The sequence below is a fragment of the Engystomops pustulosus genome, chromosome 3 (assembly GCF_040894005.1).
Source record: "Engystomops pustulosus chromosome 3, aEngPut4.maternal, whole genome shotgun sequence".
NCBI classification, from domain to species: Eukaryota; Metazoa; Chordata; class Amphibia; order Anura; family Leptodactylidae; genus Engystomops; species Engystomops pustulosus.
This window is the reverse complement of record NC_092413.1, coordinates 53882008-53904457: the sequence shown is the minus strand read 5'-3', so window position 1 is coordinate 53904457 and position 22450 is coordinate 53882008. Positions and strand designations below refer to the sequence as shown.

General features: G+C 38.9%; 1 protein-coding gene across 2 annotated transcripts in view; it reads left to right on the top strand.

Annotated features, from left to right (window-relative positions):
• The window catches only part of CRIM1 (cysteine rich transmembrane BMP regulator 1), a 474029-nt gene that overhangs the window by 38389 nt on the left and 413190 nt on the right, over positions 1-22450 (top strand). For both annotated transcript variants that reach the window (XM_072140823.1, XM_072140822.1), the window contains exon 3: positions 11557-11730. In XM_072140823.1, coding sequence (XP_071996924.1) covers positions 11557-11730 — 174 coding nt within the window. The remainder of the gene's footprint in view (positions 1-11556; positions 11731-22450) is intronic.

Genomic DNA, 22450 nt, shown 5'->3' with positions numbered 1-22450 from the left:
TAGACTTTTATAGTATGTCAGTGTTTACTTTCCACCGTTGTCTCATTAGAATGTTATACATCACTGCAGAATGCGCTCTTTATTTTCAGTGTTTTCCTGGAGGTCTTTATGTATGTTATTTTGGAATTTCAATAAGCTGAGAATGAATCATAAAAGTAAACAAGAAATATGGATGCATTTGGTGTTTGTCAGTCTGACGCAGTCCTGTAGAAATCCTGAAGACAATATAGGGGTTTATTTCCTCCTGAAATCCTACATTTTCAGCTGGAGGCTACTTGAGGGAGTATGGTTTGGCATATCTCTTCACTTTTGGACTAAAGAAAGAGGAACAAAAATGTCTCTTCTTTTCCCCAAAATCACGCCACTGCCCAGCCCATTGCCCCACCCCTAAGAATAGTATAGCATTAATGCCCGTTGCCCCTGTCCTCCAACACCCTCATGTTGTCCCTCTGTCCTCAATCCTCCCTCATATTGTGGCACCCTGTCCTCCCCTATTGTTTGGCATTGTTCCCCCACCGCAGTCTTGCTTCCTCTTCTCCCGAGGCTCTGATGTTGACTCGCAGGTGGTGGGGCCAACCAGTGGAGGAGCTACCACCACACGTCTCTGCTAAAGAGCAGAATCAGACTCAGAATTAAAGGGGGGGGTTCCCATCTGGGCATTTAAATTTAATTTAATTCATTTGCCATATGTAAAAATTTCCTCAATTGGATGTTATTAAAAAAATGTTCCTGTGTGAAGATAATTTCTCATAAATGTAGTCATGTTGTGCCTTAGAAACCAGATAGCTTCCCCGGATACGACCACGTCACACTCTGGCTGCGGTGGCCAGACATGCGCTATTGAGTCCTGCCTGACCACCAGGATTCAGCGATCATTGCCACAGGACAGCTGGAGGACATGCAGTAACTCCCGGACATTTCATATACAAAATTCTTTTATTTCTTTGTGCAATCCCTCCAGCAGAGGTGGCTGTATCTAATGGACTATAACGCTACATTTAATCGAAATTATCTTCACACCGGTAAATTTTTTTTAATGACATCTGATTGAAGCAATGTTAATATATGGAAGATTAATGGATCTGGATGTAAATGCCTATATGATAATACCCCTTTAATAAAGATTCAGGGATTAGTTATGTTTTTATCACATTGCAAGGAGGCTCCTGCTCCAGCCAGTTTTCTTAGTTAAGCACAAGATGAAGCAGAAAAGGGAACATTACAGAACACCTATAGAAGGTTTATCTTTTATAGTCCTATTTTTTTTTTTTTTTTTTTTTTTTTTTTTTTTTTTTTAGATTTTAGGCATTTAGGAGGGGATAAGTGTCCTAGTTGATTTTGTCTTTTGGCGCCAATGTCTGTTACCTCTTGTGATTAGGATCAGGAACTTACAAGCGCCCCCAAGTAGTGCAAGTGCATGGTTGCTCGATCAGGGATTTACACACTTCTATGGGAATGTTTCCTAGAATGGCCACAGATTTAAATGGAGTGCTGGTTGACCATACGTTAGTCTGATTGCCTATTTTCACATTGAATTACCTGTAGGAGACAAAAGCAGCCTGTTTCTGCCCACTCTGAGGAAATGTGACGATTAGATATGGAGCCTGCAGAAGGTTAAAGCTGTGTTGAAAAATACAGAACACAAGCTAAATAATGGTCAGAAACGGTGTTCTTCTTGACGACGGATTCTTCAAATTCACCTAAATGCTATGTATACTTTGATGTTGGTCAGCACGAAGCTGAAACCTCACCTTTTGATGCAATGCCACATGAAACAAGGCGGTTGTAGTTATTTGTATTGTATTATCTTTGTAGTAGGCTTCCTTTGTGAATTAAGAGCCTTGATAGATACTTCTTTATTACTACCGTAATTTATCATATCATAAATTACTTTTACTTTAATTTTTTTTTCTATGCATAAAAATGTAAACCATTAGAGCAGCTTGTTTCTATATCCAGGATACAGTGTGTTTGGTCAGAAAGGCAAATAAATAAGTCTTATAATATAGCAGGATCTGCTTATTTAGGTGTTGCCTGCATGCTGGCAGACATTTGTTGACCACATGGGGCCACTTAGTAAGTTAAAAGGCTTACGCTAGTATGGAGTTTGCTAACTCTCACTTCTTTGGGCAGTGGATGATGTAATGATGGCAGGCTGCCCTAATACAAATTTCAATGTATTTCAGTACTCTGGCCAACAGAACAAGTGGGACATTTTGCTAATGACCAGCTTTCTTAAAATGCAGGTGGTACAACCTACATACTATAAACCAAACTTGAGCTTGCATATCTTTTGAAACTTTCTGTAGGAGACTGTAAATTCACATGTTAGAAAGGGATTATCTGAGCATATTCTTTAATCTTGCTGCTACAATAAGTATGTTTCTGTAGACTCTAAAAATACTAAATTCAAAGTGTTTTGTTCCTGCCTCCAACTTGCAATAAAGAGCACTGGTTGTACTGATAATGCAAGTCATTCTGCTCCATTTTTTTAGAACAATTCTAAAAATGTAAAAAATAAAAATAACTTTCTTTCCTTTTGTAAATCCTGGATATAAACTTTATGGATAATGGTATAAAGTTAAAATAATTGCTCAAAGTGAAATTGCCATGGTAGGGCATGTTCTACAGTAAGATAGTGGTGTATAGTTTATAATTTATCCAAGGCCTACTTAGTGAGAGCTATCCATATAGTCGGAGTGTAGACTGCCATACACCAAGTAAAACTGCCCATTGGAACTTCAAGCCCAAAATGTGCGAGAATGTAAGTTAGTCTTCAAACTATATAATTTGTTATCCATGTGTAGAAAGAATGTAGCATAAAAATATTTCAGAATTCTTCCATTTGGCCCATAAGTTGACCAAATATTGGAGACTGTAGCTCCGCCATTTCCAATCTCGTCTACTTGTACCCATATTCACTAAGAGCCCAGAACCATTTAGGCAATACAGGCGCTAGACCGCGAGTGGGTGGGAATTTGCAGAATGGCCCGTCTTGGGGAATTCCCCCTGATGTAAACTGAAGTATACTGAACTGGAAATGCCTTGTACATATTAAAGTTGTCTGAATCTGCTGATCTTTCTCCACATTTATGTTGGGGAAAGGATCCCACTAATCTTTGTCTGCAGGTGAGATGCATGGTCACAGACGTCTGGCAGAAGCTTGTATCTTGCTGTTGGTAAAATGATTGATAGATGCACCCACACCTTTTAAAGAAACTTATCTTATGTGCCAATGTCAAAGGACCTGACCAGAATACGATTGTCCTGTTCTTAAAACTTGGACACATAATGGCCCTGAAGTTTGCACATGTGTGCTATGATCTATTGTTCTCGGCAAAACATATGCCAAAGTTAATTGTCTTTACATCCCACATAAATAAATTCCATTTTTCCATGAATTTTATCATGAATAATACATCTATGTAATGTTTTGTCTTTGCACAAGGTTAGCTTTTATAATTGAAAGACTCATAATTCCTTCCTTTTTCTAAACCATTTTAACACTGTTGATTAATTTTATTTTGTGTGTTTAGCCTTGAAAGTAAATTCTTTGTCACCATTCAGTGGATTATATGATTTATCAGTTGGATCGTGTATTTTACTTTACAGGCAGACTTCTGTATGGAGCTAGATAATGTATATTGCAATGGGGGTGGACAGATGTATATTATTAATATGGTCATATCATCCTTTGGGCTTCTGAGCAGCACTGCCTTTGTTATAATTAGACCAGCACTAAAACCAAATACATCAGTGCAATTGCATTAGTTGCAAATAACATGTTTTCTCTTTTTCGGTGGCTCTCACTGGGCCTTTTCTACTAAAAGTAAAGATGTGACCTACTTTGCTGCAATAGGCAACTAATATCTGAATGTATTAGTTATATGATATGTATTAAGTAACCAAAAAAAACACAACTTTCATGTTTCAGAGCAACTTACATTTTTGTTGCTGAGCGTCAGATTGATGCTTTTGTTGTGCAACGTGTCAGGTATTCGTCTATAAAATGAGGAGGCTTCCCTTAGGGCGACTGTCTCATCCCTATAAAAATAGAATGTGCAGGCTCTGGCGAGGTGACAAGACCTGCTGGGGTCATCTGATGAATTTTTACCAGGATTTATTTCAGTAACTAGCGGTTTTTAGTGTTGTACCTATGTCCTGGTTGAGTTGTTTTGTGACCATATCCATAAGGCAATGAATATATCTGAATCAGGATGACCCACCACCATCTAAATGATGGGGAAGATCAATGCTGATCATTAGATCTTGGGAAGTATTTGATTGTTAAATGTCGTTGTAAGACAATCTATATATGGATTCATCAGTATGTTGTTTTTGTATTTCCAGAAAATATATTCTAATGTAGGTGAGTAAATCCAAGTGTCCTTATACCACGGCAGCATCATGTTATTATTCATTAAGAAGTCTTTCTGTGCAGACAAACATTTTTCAGTGTTTTCCATGTCAGTGCTTCTATCTGTGCATTGGTTTGAAGGATAGCTCTTAGACCCCTGCTTATTCTATTTTCTTTCAGCCACATGCTGTGCAAGGAGATAAAAATCAACTGAGTCAGCAGACAGAGATTTAGTAAACTAGGAGTTTTGAAGGAAAAGGTAGATGGGTCTTTTAACATAGGAGTTTACATTTTTTTTTTTCCAGAATAATGTATCCATACTAAACATGAGACCAGTTTTCTTTACAGGTAGTCATACCACTTGACAAATGATGGCTGAATGTCTATGTCCCATCTAGAAAAAACTATTTGCATATTTCCCAAAGTTCCCTAGTGGAGCATCAATGGCTATGAGTCTCCACACGCCTGTAAGGGGGCCTGGATTTACTACCTGACCCTGGTCACAAGCCTCTCACTCAGCCAAACATGTTCTCTACGCTGTACTGAAGAGGCCCAGCCATGTCGAAAACAGTGCTGTCTAAAGTTGGAAATCTGTTCCTTCTGGAATAGATATACTGGATTGACTTTAATCTTACAACATGTCATTAGGCTTCCTAAAAAGCCATGCTTGATGTTAAAGGGGGGGGGGGGGGCTATATAACAAGGTGGTAGCCAAAGAGGCTTGGTTTTCCTTATCACATCTAGGAATACTTATTTGCACATTTTTTTTCATGATTATGTTAACCAGACCGTGTATTGTGACTCTTCCCTGGCCTAAGACAGATGTTAAGAGAATGAAGGATCAGATGTGTTGGATTTCCCAGAGGACATTTAAGCATGCATGTTGTATGAAAGGCACAAGAAAAGAAATGTTGACTGAGTAGGTCTTTGGCCACCAGATATTACAGAAATATAACAAAGTTTCCCAATTGTTTAGGTTTAGATAGGAAATTTTATTAATTTTTTTTTTTTTTTTTTTAGAAAAACAAATTATCAGAAATTGAGTAGAGTCCTTAGGTTTATTATAACGAAGACTCCCTGCTCATGAGCATTTACTGGTTGTACAACACCGTGGAATTAATAGTGCTCTAGAAATACATACTAATAACAATGTTGGGCCTGTGGAAGCGGATCTGTGTGCTGGTCAGATTTCACAGACTGAACACAGTGCACAGTTTGTGCCGGTGCTACAGTTCAGCCGGCAGACAGGGACTCGTTGCATTAGTTTTCTGTTGTCCTCACATACAGATCTTTGATAGTGGTGACAGTCCATTAAATAACCTGAACAAGTGATCTATATGCACAGACATGCAGTGCCTCATGCAGGGAATAAGCAGGTTACATATTACTGTGCCTATATGCACCACTGTACAGGAATCCCTCGGACATCCCTACGTTCCATAGCAACCACCCTTAAGCTGTGAATATCTTTTCCTCGCAGATACATGATGTTGTCATGAGATTTATCATTGAAGAAATGGGCACTAAATGAAAAATAAAATGGCTTGGAATCTCTTGTGTCCAGATTGAAGAGAAGTGCCCCTGCTGGTTAGTACCTAGCACATGGCTACTCTTGCTTTACAATCACATAACGATAATGCCTTTAAAATTCTCCAGCGGGTCTATGTGATATTTGAATTTTTTTTTTTTATATAAATATTCCTTTTCTTAGTGTTACATATTTACAACATATTTGTCCCTAATCCTTCCTATTTCAGTAGATCTTTAGCCCCCCAGTACCTTATATCCATTTTCATGGTGTCTGGGACAAGATGGCCGCTGTACGCTCCTTGGGGCTCCAGGCACGCTGCACACACGCTCTCGGCTATTGCCGTTGTACAGGCTTGTTCACTTGCGATACAGGTGAATATGCAGCCCGCCGGCAAAGAAAGATGCACTGTGCATGCGTGACAAAGAAATAAGAAACGACAGGTCATTTCCGAGGGGATCTAGGAGGACATCGAGCTAGGTAGGGTTACCCAAAATTCTTTTTATAACTCCCTAATGACGAAATATAGCTAATTATAGTAAATTAGCTAATTGCTTTATTTAGCATTAAGGGAATGGGGCCCAATTAATTGGAGAACACCTTTAAGGCTTCCTGTACACAAGCGTAGAATTTTTCCGCACCATTGATTTAATGGATACATTTCTTTTCAATGGGCTTATTCACATGGCTGCATGACACCGCGTGTGAGCAGCCTGCCCGATCTGCATATATTCGCGCAGGTCCTATTCTCGCCTACATCATTAGTGTGTGAGATTTGAGGGCACGCAGGCCGCCAATAACAGACCATAGGTTCTGGTCCAAAGTTGCAGATGTAGGATAAGGCAAATGTGATTACATAACTCGGTCTTTGGATACATCAAATCCCTTTCAACCACAATTCTCATAGTTGGAATAGTTTGACTATTTCCTATTGCTGGAAAGGCATAGCATGACTATTTTTGCTGACGGACATCTCCACTTATTAAGTGGATCATTATAGGGTTGAAAAATACTGTCTCCAGCAGAAGATTTATTTCTCTGAGCGCGTAGAAAACAGCAGCAGGTTTTCTTCCTTTCTGGAACTGTCTCTGCATAACATATTTAATCCCTTAGGTGCTTCATTAAACAGAATGCAGAGAATAGCTAAAGACTTCACTATCAAATTCAGGTTGGTGGCGATCACCTGACATAACTGTGACTGGCATGAGAGAAAATAACAAAGGGAAGCTCCGAGGTATTTTGTCCCCTCGGGAGAATGTTTCTCTTCCCTGTACTTGACAATGGGACGAAGTCATGCAGCATCTGTAAGGTGCATAAAAATAGGACATAATTTACATGTCTGTCAGCCTGTCTAACCAGAGCAAAATGTGCACACCATGAGGAATAGATGAGCAATTTTCCTATTTGCATGGGAAAGCGCAGAGCGGGAATGTGAGAATATAAACAGCTCATGTTTTTTGCAGGTTTTTTTTATTTTTTTTTATCGTGTTGACCATTTGACCGTGATTCCTGTAGACACGTTGATCCAGTCTTGTATTTTTAGTCTCCGTCACAATAAAAATTTCCCTAGGGAAAGTATGCCTCGATCTAGGATGAATGAGACTCAAACATGCTCTTCTAATCCCTTTGAAGTTAGTGCAAACCTAAACAGGTTCTTTCAGTACAGAGTAAGACAATAAAAGCCTGGCGTTTTCTGCCTCTGTATGTAATGTAGCGCTGTGTACGAGCAGTGCCCCTCAAACTCTGCGTTATCTGGCTGCAGGCAATTTATTAGAACAGTGTAGCTGCCTTATAAACAGCTGGAGTATGTGCTGTTTTTCCTCACTAAATATTTCTTTAACGAACATTGTAGCAAAGTTTTGATTCCTAAGCCATCAAGCATTGCCAGCCCCCAATTCCCATTTGTTAGACTGGCTTTGCCAAACTGAAATCTAGCAACAGGCAGAAAGAACATGGCACTTTGTGGATGCTTACTTTACTGAAATGAGTTTAGATGTATAATGCATGGAACCTATTAGTGAAATGTAAATACCCATAGTAGCATTTAAGGGTCAAAGGATTGATTCTTTGCTAGTTAACATATAAAAGAGCTATGAAATAGTCACCACTGGGATTATTTGTTTCCTATAATATTACCCAGTTATGTGTCTGAATGCAGGACCATCAATTACAGTGAAGAGGGCATTCTGAGATGAGGTGCTTGACTTCAGTGATAAACTCTCAACCTCCTTGACTTTATACAACCAAATTACATCTCACTTCAATGTTGATTTTCTGCATGATGCCACCATGCTGAGCCAGAAATGGACATGATCTAGAAGGTGTTCAGCTGCTTGATGACATGCTGGTAGTGATTGTTAGAAGCCATAAAATGGTCCGCGTTGCCGTCCGTCTGTGAAACTGTAAATACTTTATTATTATTTATTATTAAAGCCAGCATGAATCGGGAGCAGTTCACAAACACGTATGAAGTGTTTCGCATCCTTCTGGAACGTTGTTCATACTGATAGTGATATATTCGGTCAATTTCTGCTGACCGGTTTCCTTGAAGTAGTGGTAGTACCTCTACAGAAATAACTCCCCCTCCTAAATTTCTACTCCTGCCAGAACCTTCTCTTTTCCTACCCCCTTTAGCTACATAACTCCTGGGTCTAGGAAGATGTGGAGCCGGAGCCCTAAGATTCTCTTTTTGGCATGAAAGGTATAGCTATAAAATAAAATTAAGACTCAGGAGACATGTGTGAGCATAGCCCTATATAACATAGCAGTTGATTTGAATAAGTAAATAGTGGTGATGAATGCTGTTGCTGTGATTGGTTAGAAGGGCAACCAGCACTCCAATCACAGGCCTCGGTGGTGACCTCTACATAAATGAAGGGTCTGTTTGTGGAGCTGGTATAAACTGCTTAATAAAAGGTACAATAATCATAGGAGCCCCTCAACTAGTAAACTCTACTGATTTCTTTGAGCTGTCTATTCTCCATGTAGTATTGGGATGTGAGGAGGAATGTCCTCAGACTGACGTGGGTCTGATGGAGGAAGCAAACGCCTGCTCGGCCTCCTACTTCTATTGCTTCAGGAAGAGGGTCTGGACCAGTGCCAGTACTGGTTAGTCAGGATTTTTTTTACATTCCAGTCATGTGGAAAGACAGGAATTTGACACAGAGATCTTGATTTGGAATGTGTGCTCTGGGTAATGGTGGTTATCAAGGTGCTAAGCATTCATACAGGCAAGTCACGCAACTCAACAGCCACATATAAAGAGCTCCACACACTATTCAAAGATTAAAACGGGGATTTTATTGCTTGGTGCATAAACATGGATTAAAAAAGACCAGTGTGAACTCGTATCAAAGAATAAGAAAAGCTAAGACATTCTGTGGTTTTCCTGAACTTCTGATCTCTAAATGGGCAGAACTTGATTCTATGAATTCATTTTGTAGCTTCTATTAGAAACCTGTATGAATGTTTCACACCTTTACCTATACTATCTTTACACACAGAATCTCCAGAACATGTCTCCGCCACAGAACTTACCAGAGCTTGCCAAAAACTTTCCAGAAGCAAATGTGATTGTGTAAGCATTCGGGTGTCCATGATCCCTAGTCTATACATTTATATCTGCTGAACCAGTACAGTTTTTACAGTACTACTGGTAAAGGAAGCTAGAGTATAACACATTACAGATCCCACTAGGGCGTTTTAGCTCTTGCTGAATAAGATTCTTCAGGTTTTGTTGTCATTACTGTAAATTTGACAGAAATTCTTGCCAAACCTAAACAGATTGGCAACAGCTGCCTCAAGTGCAAGAGCTTGTTATCAAGGCTCCTGAATACACAGGACTCAAAGGAAAATTCTGCAGCATAATACACTAGCGTTAAAGTGAATGTGATTTGGAAAAAGTAAAGTAGACAATGCAAAATTTTATTTATTTTATTTTTTCTGTCGTTGCTGAATTCAGGAAATAAAATCATGATAGTTTTAAACTTGTTGTGAGTTGCTGTGGATTTTTGCATTTAATTTTTTTTTTACATTGAAGTCTATAGACTTCTACGAACTTATGACATGGGTGCCAGAGGTGGCACTCAGAATCCTCTCTTTGGGCACTCAGGCTGTTGCCCAGCACAGAGTTTACCAGACAGGAATCCTCCTGCAGTCTGGTGGAAGCCTGGGACATGCCATGCTCAGCATTATTTTAAAGGGAAGCATCCTTGTCTAATTTATACTGCAGGAAGAGGGAGAAGTTGCGGACAGGGTCAGATTTTTTTATGGGAGCTCCTGCTCTGGGTCCCACTAACAATATTTGTATCCTCGGGATCATTGAAACCTGTTGGAGAAGAGAGTAAGAACATTGCATTAAGTTACTGCTTTAATTGCTGTGTTGGCACTTTGCAATAAAATGAGTGGTTTGCAATTTGGGCACTCGGTCTCTAAAAGGTTCACCATCACTGCTAAAAATCCTCATCAAATCCGCATCAACATGCAATTTTCATGCATTCCTGTTATTTTTTTTTCGCCTTTCGCCTTTTTTTTTTTTTTTTTTTTCTAGAAACTTACCGTATTTTTGCTGTCACTGCTGTAACCCATTTTACAAGTGTAACATTCAGACCAGTGTGATTTCTCATAAACAGGGCATTTACTTCTCTAAACACTGGGCTCTTTTCAGTAGTGATGTGCTTCAGGAAATTGTGGATGTCACAAAAGTGAGACAAGAGATCACAGAGCACTTTGAGCCAGGGGCAACTTTTGATTTCAATTTTTTTTTTTTTTTACTTGTATCGTCCAATATCCATGGAACCTGTAATCCCTGTGTAGGTTAGAGTTTTTATTGACCAATTTTAGAAAACGCATGACAGCTTAATAAAAGGTACAATGGTCTTAGGAGCCCCACAACTAGAAAACTCTACAGATTTTTTTTTTTTTTGTGCTGTCTATTCTCTATGTAGTATTGCTTTAGGAGGAGGAATGTCCTCAGACTGATGTGGGTCTGATGGAGGAAGCAAAAGCCTGCTCTGAGGGGGAATGGATCAATGTAACGTGTGGCCTTCCAGTGTATAGCTGCACCAGATTTACCTCTGATTATAAATTTTTGCGCAGTTTAAGACTGCCGTAACCTCTTTATAGTTGTCACAATGTGAAGACCATTTCACCACCGCCACTAACCCTTTTCTGGAGACCAAATACTTTTCCTTTGGCCACACCTCTTTCTGACAAACTAGTCACAAAAGTGTAAAGAAAAAGTCTAAAAAGTATGGCGCAAGTCATGTTAGACAGTGACAGTTAGACTATGTTGTTAGATGCACAATGGGTATTTCTTATATCCTTTGATGTGCATAAACCTTGGCTTAACTGGACGTTTATTAGAACCTACCATGAGGATTTGGGCTCACAAATGGGCACCATACTTGTTTTCTTGTTCGCTTCTGCCAAAAACCTCAAGCAGCAGTCCCCCATCCCTTTTCCATCAACAACATATGTCCCAGAGAGACAACAAGTCCTTCCAGAAGTGGCAGCTTCTATCAACGTTTCTTATGTGTATAGATACTTTTAGAAGGCAGAGCTTATGTCCTGACAAGAAGCATAGCTATATATAGTTATCCATGTAATCTTTTATACTGTATCCATGGACCTGCATCACTGTGGTAATAAAATCTATTTCTTTATATTCTAGATGAGAACTGGGATGATGGTCAGCTCTATGGATTTGAACCATGCAATGAAAACTTTATAACCGGATGCAACATCATCAATGGAAAATGTGAATGTGACACTATTCGGACGTGTAACAGTCCATTTGAATTCCCCAACCAGGAGTCATGTCAGACTGCCCTGAAGAGAATTGAAGGTGAGTGACAAGATGGTGCAATCCACATATTAAGAAACTGCTAATCCTATTCATTTGGCATTAGATTTTGGTTTTATCTGCACTTTTAGACAGTTAAATGAAGCCAAGGTCCTGTGGTTTAGACTTCTGGTAAAGTTGGTGGTGATCAGTCTTGTCGTGGTTTGGTACAACATGGAAGTTCAGTAGTCAACTTGCAGAGGGATTGGCTACTGGCTATAAAGTCAAATTGGTTCCTAAAGTGTTTTTCTGTTTACCTCCTTAAGTTTATTGCACTTTTATTGTAGATATTTGTCTCCATTACTACTGGAAAGTTGTTGGTTAAAGAGGCCTTTCACACAATGTTACCTGTGAGATACTGGTACATTAGGACATTGGCGTTCTTGTTTCCACAACCAAAAATACAAGAGGTGTAGATGTTGTTTTATATGAGAGTACTTGTGGTTGTAACTTATCTAGTTAGGAAACTGGGCACAGACTGTATTTAATTATGATCATGGTGTCTATTTTTACTTGCAACTCAACTTTGTTCAAATCTTGTAAAATGCACACAGTAATATATATATTTTTTATTATTAATTATGTTCTGGAATTCCTAATACTGAAATCTATCTAAAGTTGTTTTGTTGAAGTAAGGAATCTTAATGTCACATGTGTCTCCTGACTTGCGGAAACCCTAAAAATATCTGACCTTAACAGGTTGATGGGAAATTCTAGAATGATGCAAGGATGACTTTGGCTGAATGTCAGTTCCCAATGCCAGGTTTATTTTGTGTCTTGTCTTTGGTTTGTTTCTCTGTAGCTATTAGGTGCACCTTCTGAACCTACAAATATCTTTTATATCTGAAACATGACATTTTCATAAGAATATAAGGTAAAAGAAATACCAGGTAGTTTGAATTTTAAAGGGTTCCTGTTTCCTACAGAATTGGAAGCGGCTGCCAAGGTCCGTTCTGGCAGATGTGCGCCATAAAATCTAAAGTGGAAAATGCCCTTTGACTCATTTATCAAGGTTTTTACATTTTTCTTGGGTCCTTTTTCCATTTAACCAGCTAAAGGGTGTGGCCTATGGAAAAAAATTCATGACCTCGTGGAGAAGGGGCGTCGACGGAAAATATTAAAATCTGTCTAAAGACTCCACCAGTCTTATACTGAACCAGAATTTATAATCACCGTGCTAAATCTGGCACAGCAAAAGGCTAATGTTTTTTAGCTAGAGACTGGCAGAACCTGGGACATATTGTTAATGTCCCCTTATTCTATAAAGGACATATGGTATGATTTGTTTTACATGAGTTATTATATTCAATATTAATACTCATGTGCTTTACAGAGGTACCGTATTTCCTGGAAATAAAACATTTCAATATATGATGAATAGACATGGCCCTAGACTTCAGCAGTTTGATATTGCAATAGGAGTGACAGGTTTGATGTGTAAACCAGATCTCCTTCCAAGACCTTTATGTCTTTATGACTCACTTTCTGCATGTATGTTTGATATTGCTGTGTACCATTGCCTTCTATTGTAAAATCTTTGTGAATTGTCTGATGTTGTTTACTCTAGATATTGTTTTTCGTTCTTTCATTAGACTCCTCTTTGCCTGCCTTTTTTGTTTTCATGGAAAGTTTTTTGTGAAAGTGTTCACTACGTTAGAGAGATGAGACATCATAAGATGTGAGGATGGCTCCCTACTTACTCCATAAGGCAGATTCAGAAATGTAACTTTATTTCCCAATTTCAGAAATGGGGTGGAAAATTTTCACTGAATCCTGGTAAAATTTATACTTGCATACTTAAAAGGGTTGGGCATGAATGAAAAAGTTTACCATCGTAAATACAATACCCTTATTGGGTCACCTATGTCACAGCTTGGATGGGCAAGTCGGATGTCCTTTACTCCGAACACTAATGGGAGTGGTGTCTACATGGGGGGTTATTATTAATATTATGGTATTTAATTTGCACACAATTTCTGCAGGTAAAATCTTTTAAGTAGAGGTGAATATTTCCCACACCGAAATACAGTAGACGGAGCAGGATTTGTGGCCTCTATTGTTATCTTTAGTCTTTGCCTTTGGCCCGGACTAATGTTCCATTCTGTAACTGTGTGTGTGTTTGTGTGTTTTTAAATCCGATCTGTTTTATGAGATCTGATATACAAAACATAAAAAAACAGTATGTGATCTACACATAGTGTGGCTGAACAGGCACGCAGGCCAGGCAAGACAATCTGAACATAAACAAAAAAAGAAACTTTTTCTTTCCTTTGGTCTCCCCTGATCCTATATCTACTAAAGGCTGCTCATTTTCTTCACGTTACATTAGACCGGTCAATAAGAAACATCTAATGCAGTGAAGAGATTTGTTATTAAGCCTTTATTATGTATAATAAGTTGGCCGCTTAATAGGTAGAAAAGAAATAGAAGTATTTGTAGTAAGAGATTTTTGCCATGGTTTTTTTTTTTTTTTTTTTCCGCACACAGAGAGCTCTGGAATTTTTTAAGTTTGCCAATTCTGGCCTGAAAAACATAAATTAAACAAATTATACCTGCTGGATATGACGTTACGTCATTTGGAAGCAGAAAAGAAAACCACTCACGCAGCATGGCGGTAGATTTGCACATTCTGCTTAACCTCTCTTGTTAACAGATGAACAGGCAGCTAAATTAAGTGTAGCATATGTAAGTACATTGTTGGAGTCCTGACAGCTTGCAGCTTCAGTGCTGTATGACATTCGCTGTGTTAGTATGGATTTCATTCTTGCTCAGCTCGGTGAGCAGTCTTATTTTGTGACGTTTTGCCCCCCCTCCCCCCACACTCCCCCAAGGGTAATTTTTCCTATCTCGTTTTCCGACTGACAATATCGTAGGTCAGTCTGACCAATGATAGTTTACTATGCCTCATAAAAGGATAAATAACCCAATAAAAGATGAACATAGGGCTTTTTTCATTGGGGTGATAACCCATTCATAACCCCATGGTTGTCTCATATAAATATGGCAAGTGATCGATCAGGGGTAATTCTCTGGTTTGGTTTTGACAACATCTTTTAAGATGACATAAAAGAAATCATTGCCTTGCCTATGAATATACAAGGATCTTAACATTCCCCAGATCCAATACATATTTTCTTGTGTTCCTTATTTGTCCAGTTTCAATATGGGATAAGTGTGTTTAGTGATAATCTCTGAATGTAATCTTACTCAGACGACAGTAACATATCAGACAATTCTCAAATAGACCTCTGCTTGTAGTCTTCCACTACCTTTAAATCAGATTAGGTCAGAAGTAGAAGAAAATCCATACTGTCCCAGGAAGCACAATCTTCAGGCAAGGTATTTATATCTATGGCCTCCTCAATGAGAAAATTGGAAAATGTCTGCTAGGGGGAACGATTTGATCGATGGACATTATTTGTTGTGACAGAGGCTGGAGGGGGACATTTGTATCTTACACATTGTGTGACATTGGTATTGCTGAGCAAGTTGTCTCGATAACCACAAAGCTCTTTTTTTTTTCCCCTAGATTAACGGCCATTTAAACCCAAGGACAAGACAGATTTCTATAAGGCTTTGAGGGCCTTTGATAGGGCTTCTTTCTGTAAGGGTTCTCTATTCTTCTGTTATTTCCATGTAATTGCTGTAAATTAGCCAATAAACCTTTTTCCAACTACAGTGTCAAAGTTTTCAACTTAACTATGCCAGACAAGAACAAATTATGGCACAGACAAGACGTAGGTGGTTTAATACAAGGAAATCAGACATTTTTTTTACAAGTAGAACACTTTTTTAATTTTTCTTTTGCACTAGTAGTTATTTTTAACACAAAGACCCCCCCTGCACAATATCAGCAAACCTATTTCATTTTCAGGAATGGCCTATTCTAGTCTTGAAAAGTGAAAGCATAGGTTTCTCTTCAGTTGTGAACTTAACAATGATGAGAACTTAGAAGCTGCTAGATTTGGTTTGTCCCTCTGACCCCAAATAGTAGTTTCCTCCCCAACTATGTAGTTTTCACTTAAGCACCACAGTACTATGAAAAAGATTGAAGAGGTTGTAGTAGTAGTCATGTAGTAGTAGTCACTGACAATTTTGTAGGGATGACATGTTAACTTTATATCCTCAACTTTGGAAATTATCCTTCATATTATTAAAGGGTTACCTGAGATGGAAACTGTGGAAATACACCCAGATTTACTACTGAAAATGTAACATAATCCTGGTGGTACCATAATCCTGGTCTACATTCGGACAAAATTTATTGTCTTATATCCTTTTGTGCCATGACCTGTGTGTGGGGCTCAGTAGGGAAGAGGGCATGACTTTGTGGAAAGTGGCATGGCTTCTGATGCAGTGACACAAAATATTGATCCAAGCAGGTCAACCAATAGGTGGTATAACATTAGAGAAGCATGTTTGCGAATGCCCATGGTTTATCATACACCAGAGCCTATAGAGATTTCTTGCAAATTTAGCCTGTTTAGGTCTGTTTTACATGACCCTGGTATGTTCTTGCAGTATTTTTTTTTTTTTTTTCATGGACCAGCCACAGTGCCAAGGACAGGACTTTGGCACTGCCAACCCTGGTTGTCTGAAGTCCTTACTTGGTCTTAATGTTGAATACATAAAGTGTGTACTATTATTTTGTGATCTGTGATATCATTTTGCTCAATAATTTATGAAAAGAGAAAAGGTAATTCGTAGACTTGCATTTCCATTGTATCTACCTTTTTAATATTTGCAACACCAAAGCCCCCAACATCAAATACAGCTCCCATACATTATGTGGCTTGATGCCATTGCTGTTACATGTTGTCCTTCCAACAAGCTTCTGGTGATAAATGATCCCTTTTTTGTGCATACGAATTTCCAATATATGTGGTAAGTAGACCTTCACTGTAAAGGTGAGAAGGTGGCCGCGCCGTCTTATCTGCACACGTTATGATTAACTCCCAATCATTCCCGAATAAGTGGATTTAAATAATTCATAGAAGAAAATAGTCAATAGTTGGCCTTGAATAGTAATGTGGACGCAAGCTCCCTGTAGGAGCATATTTATGCTAAGTCCTCATACTTCCCTGCTGATCACTGACATAGATTTTACTCAATTCACATTAGATCTGGTTTGCCCAGGAACTGGGGAAATATATTGATTTTTAATAGCCGTACATGGGTTCTGCAAGTCCTTATGGCATTGTTTTGACATGAATGTACAGTTCAGCTCTTGGCTGTGGGACATCAAATAGTTTGGCTTAAGATTTATTATGCTGTACCCACATGCTATGGATAGGGGGAGATTTGAGCTCCTAAATTCATTATAGCTTAAAGGAAAAGTTGTTCATACATGATTTAAAGAAACCGATCAGTAGAAATTGACCTAAGAATTCAATACCCGTATGTTATCAAGCAGATTTTTCTTTCCTGGTCCAGTACAGTGGCATTATCCAGAAAATCAAGAATCATGACGTAAACTATAAATGGGTTGTATAAAACGGAGTTGGAGCTTTAAGCACTAAAGTCAAGCTCTCCAATGTAATTCGCACCAAGCACCAGACTTCTGGAGAGTCTTATGCCTCTGGACATAGGAGAATCAATTATAGTGGGGAGGGGGTTTCTGAAGCGGGATTCCCCACCCCAGTGACCAATTTACAAAACCCTTTCTGGATGTTGCCATCACACTGGGCCATGACAGAAATACAATCTGAAAGGTATTAATCTGCTTGACAAGATATTGGTCCATTTCGGATGATGGGTTCCCTTTTATTACAAAGCATAATGCGAAGGTAGTTATTCTGACCGCCAAATTAGAGGTTGTAAAGGAATTTTTTCCAGCTTTGGGCCAATTGGCATCAGCCTTGCAGGGTTTTTGCCTTCTTCTGAATCCTGGTATAATTTAGTAGGTTGAACTAGGGAGGTTATTTCCTGTTGCCCACACACCTTGTACACCCAGGCCATTTTACAAAGTATATATGGCAATTCATTATATTACAAGAGCGTTTCACTCAGAAAACTGTGAATGCAGATCTATTTCTGATGTGTTGCATACATATGACAAGTCACAGCCGTACAGTCGTTCTGTATTCTGGCTGAATTAGAAGACAAATTCCAGGAAATACAGAGAAATGAAACTGGGGAAAAATGTCCTGTACTGCATGTTTAATAATGGTCCCGTATTTCCATAAACCAGCTATTTGTGAACTAAACCTTTAGTTACATTTGTCTTCTTGTAACCATCTCTCCCCCCCCCCCTTTCCGTACATATAATTTCTGCCACTTTGCATTGGAATGTATCCCTCCAGATTTTGGCAGTGATTGTCTCCATCATACACAGTCTTCTCTCATCTCCCTGGGCTCCAGACCTGGGGGAAGTAAGCTTAATCCGAAGAAAATCATGCATAAGTCATAGTGTGTGCGTGATGCTGCCTGCCGCCCGCTATCTGCAATAAACACGTGTTGGGATGTGAGATAGAAACTCTCAGGGAATAAAATCACATTAAGGCCTTGTGGTAGAAAAACAACAATGGCCTTTTTTTTTTTTTTTAGATTTTACATGTCTCTTTGCTCCAGGACACTCTGAGCAAATTATAATCATTTTCACTATTCTGCAGATTTCTTGTAAACCTTAAAAACTCAACACACAGCTTCCATAAAGGTTAGATCAGTCATGTCACAAATGGATATTTCGGAGATATTTTGTTCTTTAGTGTTATAGAACATTTTTGTTTTAAATGGCTAGATTTTGTGTGAATATTATGTCTATTTTGAAGGAAAAAACTGGAAAAAAAACGCACAACGGGCAGATTCATCAAATTGTCTTGAAGTAAGAGAGTGCAGAGTTAGACTAGAGCGATTTATACTGCACCAGATTTATAACTGTTTTGTGCTGGATGATAATTCTGGTGTAGTGTAAGGCCGTTTAATCGTAATTTGCACCTTCTATTAGTTTGTCTAGCTTAAGCCAGAAAACTGTGACAAAATGTTGGTGCATTTGCATAATGTTTTCCCTCTGTAACATCCCCCATGTTACACCTAAGAGTGTCTAAAAACTGTTTGCGCTTCAGACCTTTTAGTTTGAAGATTCTGCTATGTAAAAACATGTACAGGTCACCAAGAGTAGCAGTCATGAACCATGGCTTTGGGTCCTACATTAGGCATAACATAGTGTAAATGTAAAACTCCTCCTCATTCTTCTTGACAATGGTGCATGTCCCTACCATTAGCACTGTATTGGACAGTAGTCCTTTTCTGTTTAATCTGCACATTCTTACTTTATAGACATCCACCTGCCCAGTATCATATAGGGCAGTGGTGGCGAACCTATGGCACGGGTGCCAGAGTTGGCACTCGGAGCCCTTTCTATGGGCACTCAGGCCATCGCCCCAGGACAGAGTTCACCAAACATGACAAAATCCACAGATTCTTCCTGCAGTTCCAGGCAACTTAAGAAATGCTCCCCTCAGTGCTATTTTAAAGAGACACTTTATTGACTGTTTGGAACTTCGGGAAAAATTAGAAGGTTTTGACAGAAGAGCTTTGAAGGTCCTCCTCCTGGACCCATAATTCTTCCTGTACAAAGACCCTGGAAAGAAGCTACAATGAAGGTCTGAATTTTCCATCTTTCTTTCAACTGTATTGGTGGCCTCAGGGGGCTAATACAATTGTAAGATGTTGAAGAACTGGTAGCAATGCCATGTTGGCACTTCACGGGAAATAAGTGGATTTTGGTTGTTGTTTGGGCACTCGGTCTCTAAAAGGTTCATCATCACTAATATAGAGCAAGAAAGTTTGCCTTCATAGTCCTGTGGCTGGACTGACACATGCAGCCCTAACACTGCATCCAGTATGAGACTACATGAGATTTGTTTTGCCCTTTGCTATCTTGTGACCTCCTGTCCCCCACAGCCCTATTTGCTGAGCATTTTATTCTTTTGGTTGGTGGATTCCTACCGACTCCTTGTGGCAAAACTGTGTGGGCATAACTTTTGCAGCAGATCATTTGGAAGAACTTTTTTGTTTTGTTTAGTATTATTACTAGAATACGCTTGCATGTTTGTTGTAGTGTGCCAGACCACGTGATGAGCTTTGCTGCTTTCATGTGGTCAAAGTTAAGTATGTTTGTACTACATAGGAAACCGGTTTACATTGCAGTGGCAGTGGTGTTTGGCAGTGGTCAATACTATATGTATAGTATTGGAGGTGTTGGTCAGGTGACTGGTGACACATATGGATATGTGCAGTCTTGCTCTTCTGTAGAGGGGCTCATAATGTACTTGTATTCCTGCCTCCATGACCTCATCACAATATCTCTGTATAGTAGAGAATGGAAATGCTTGAATTGTTCAGTGAATGCACGGCTGCAGCCATTATAAATGAAGTCCATGTATGTGATCACTTTTGCTTATATAACCGTACGCAGTGTTTATGGTCCATTATACAATGGTATGTCTAAGCTATTTTCTCTTGTGGTTTTCCAATCTGTTGATGCTTTGGTGCCATGACCTGGAAGCTGAAGAGGATGACGTTCCATAAATGGAACACAAGTATTTTGAGAGGAGACATCTGGGATGGATTAGTGGAAAGAATTATGAAGGTTTTTTTTTTTTATTCAAGAGTTCATTCTTAGTAGTTTTTGGATTTATCTTTCTCTCTTTTCCTGCAGTTTTTCTGGCATTTACAATAAACCACCGCACCCAAGGGAAGTTGTGCTACTGAAACAAAATTCCAAATATTTTCTCCGGGTGTGGAAAGGAGAAAAGTATGAGAGATGTGAATTAGCGAGATTCTTTTTCACTAGTTTGATTTTCCAAAAATCCCCTTCAATACTATTGTGCAGGGTCAGCAACTTTGACCCATTTTCCTGTGCAGACAACAGATCTTTTGGGCAATGTTTCTGTCTTTGAGTAATTGTCTTTATTGTACCACTTACTTTGTTATAACAGAAAAATATTGTTGCACCTCAGCACTACTGAACTGTTATTTTAAATGTTTCTCATTTTTTGCAAATAAAAACTATATCCTGTAGAACACCTTACGGAGTTCTTTGTTCAGGTGACTCATTGATTACATTTGTTGATTTCTGGTCTTTGTAAACATCAGCCCTTTCTTGTCATAAATGTCAACTGTTCTAGTCATAAGTGTTAATTGTTTTTATTACATAACTTTAAATCCTGTGGTTGCATTTTGAAATCTCTTGGGCCATTGGTTGTCTAGTTGACCCTTCTCCATGCCTCATTGCCATCTACACTGACAAAGGTTCTATATTTTTACAAGTCTCTAGGTTCTTACTATAATAAAGATTTGAGGGAAATGCAGTTTGATTAAAATGTGGAGAATTTTCGTTGTTCTGTCCACAGTTATTAAAAGCTCTTCATTACTTAGGGTACCATTTATTTTAGGAAAAATGCTTGGAGGATGAATTGTAAATGAAATGATTCTGGCGAGTCTGAGAGAATTGTTGGCTCATGTGACGGATGAATAAAAATTAAGCACTAGTTGAATATGTTTGGCATTGGCGATGTTAGTTCTTCCAGAAGCCAAGTAATATCCAACTATCCCTTAAAAATATCCACTTATTTTTTTTTCATTATGTTCATTTGACCTTCTAAAAAGGACAGTCGCATAGCAGAGGAAATGCCTTAGATTCCTGCATCTGGGTTTGTGTCTTTATATTTTGTTGGCACGGTTACAGCAGCAGCCCTTTTCTTTCACTCAATCCTCATGTGTTCTTGCTCAGAGTTCTAAAAAGTGGACAGAAGAGCAGTGGCTTTGCCAAAAGCAACATGTTTCTGCTCTTTGCTCCTGGGCCGGGCACTGCTGTATGGTTTGTTGTTTCAGAGGGCGGCAAACCGGCGTAGTAAAAAGATGAAGGGGGAGTGGACCTGAGAGCCTGGAAAACATGTGATATGTTCCAGCTATGTATAGCAAGTAGGACGCTTTTTAAGTATCACAATAACTTAAAAAAGAAAAAACTTTACTATGTCCTATGTTACTTTTATGAGCTGGGGTATATAATACAATCCAATTGGAAGCTTGATGAGTTCTTTGGAGGACTCCAAGCTTGCTTACTGCTGTGTATGGTTTTGTTTTTTCCCCTTTTTTTTTGTTTTTTCCCCATTCATAGATGACCCTGCTGGAATAGCAGAACGCAACTTGCACCATGCGTTTTTCAGTGTTGGAGAGCATAACATTATATATAGTTGGTTCTCAATTCATATTGATAACTTGAGGTAAAATGTAAAGAATGGCACTCACCATTTTGTCTTGTTTCTTCTTATAGAATTATTTATTAAAGCCAATCTACCACCAGGATGAAGGATTGCATACCAAGCACACTGACCTATTGGTTTGTTCCCCCTCTGGCAGGATCTGCTTTTCTTTTAAGCTTTATATACCCTTGTTTTTAAGAATAAAAGGCTTTACCACTTTAACGCTCTAGGCTAATTATGGGACCCAGAGCCCCTCAGACTCATTCTCATAATCCAAAAATCTTTTTTTTTTTTTTTTTTGTAAAAATCAGAGAATAAGAAGCTAAAAGAGGAGCAGATCCTACCAGAGGTAGCACATACCATTATGTCAGTGTGCTTGGTTTACTATGTCATCCTGGTGGTAGATATCCTTTAAACATAATCTCAACACTAAATCAACACAGTGGAGGGAGGACATAACTAGCACTTCATTTGTGTAGGAGTGATGACCATTTCATGACTTTCGCTTCTTCCGG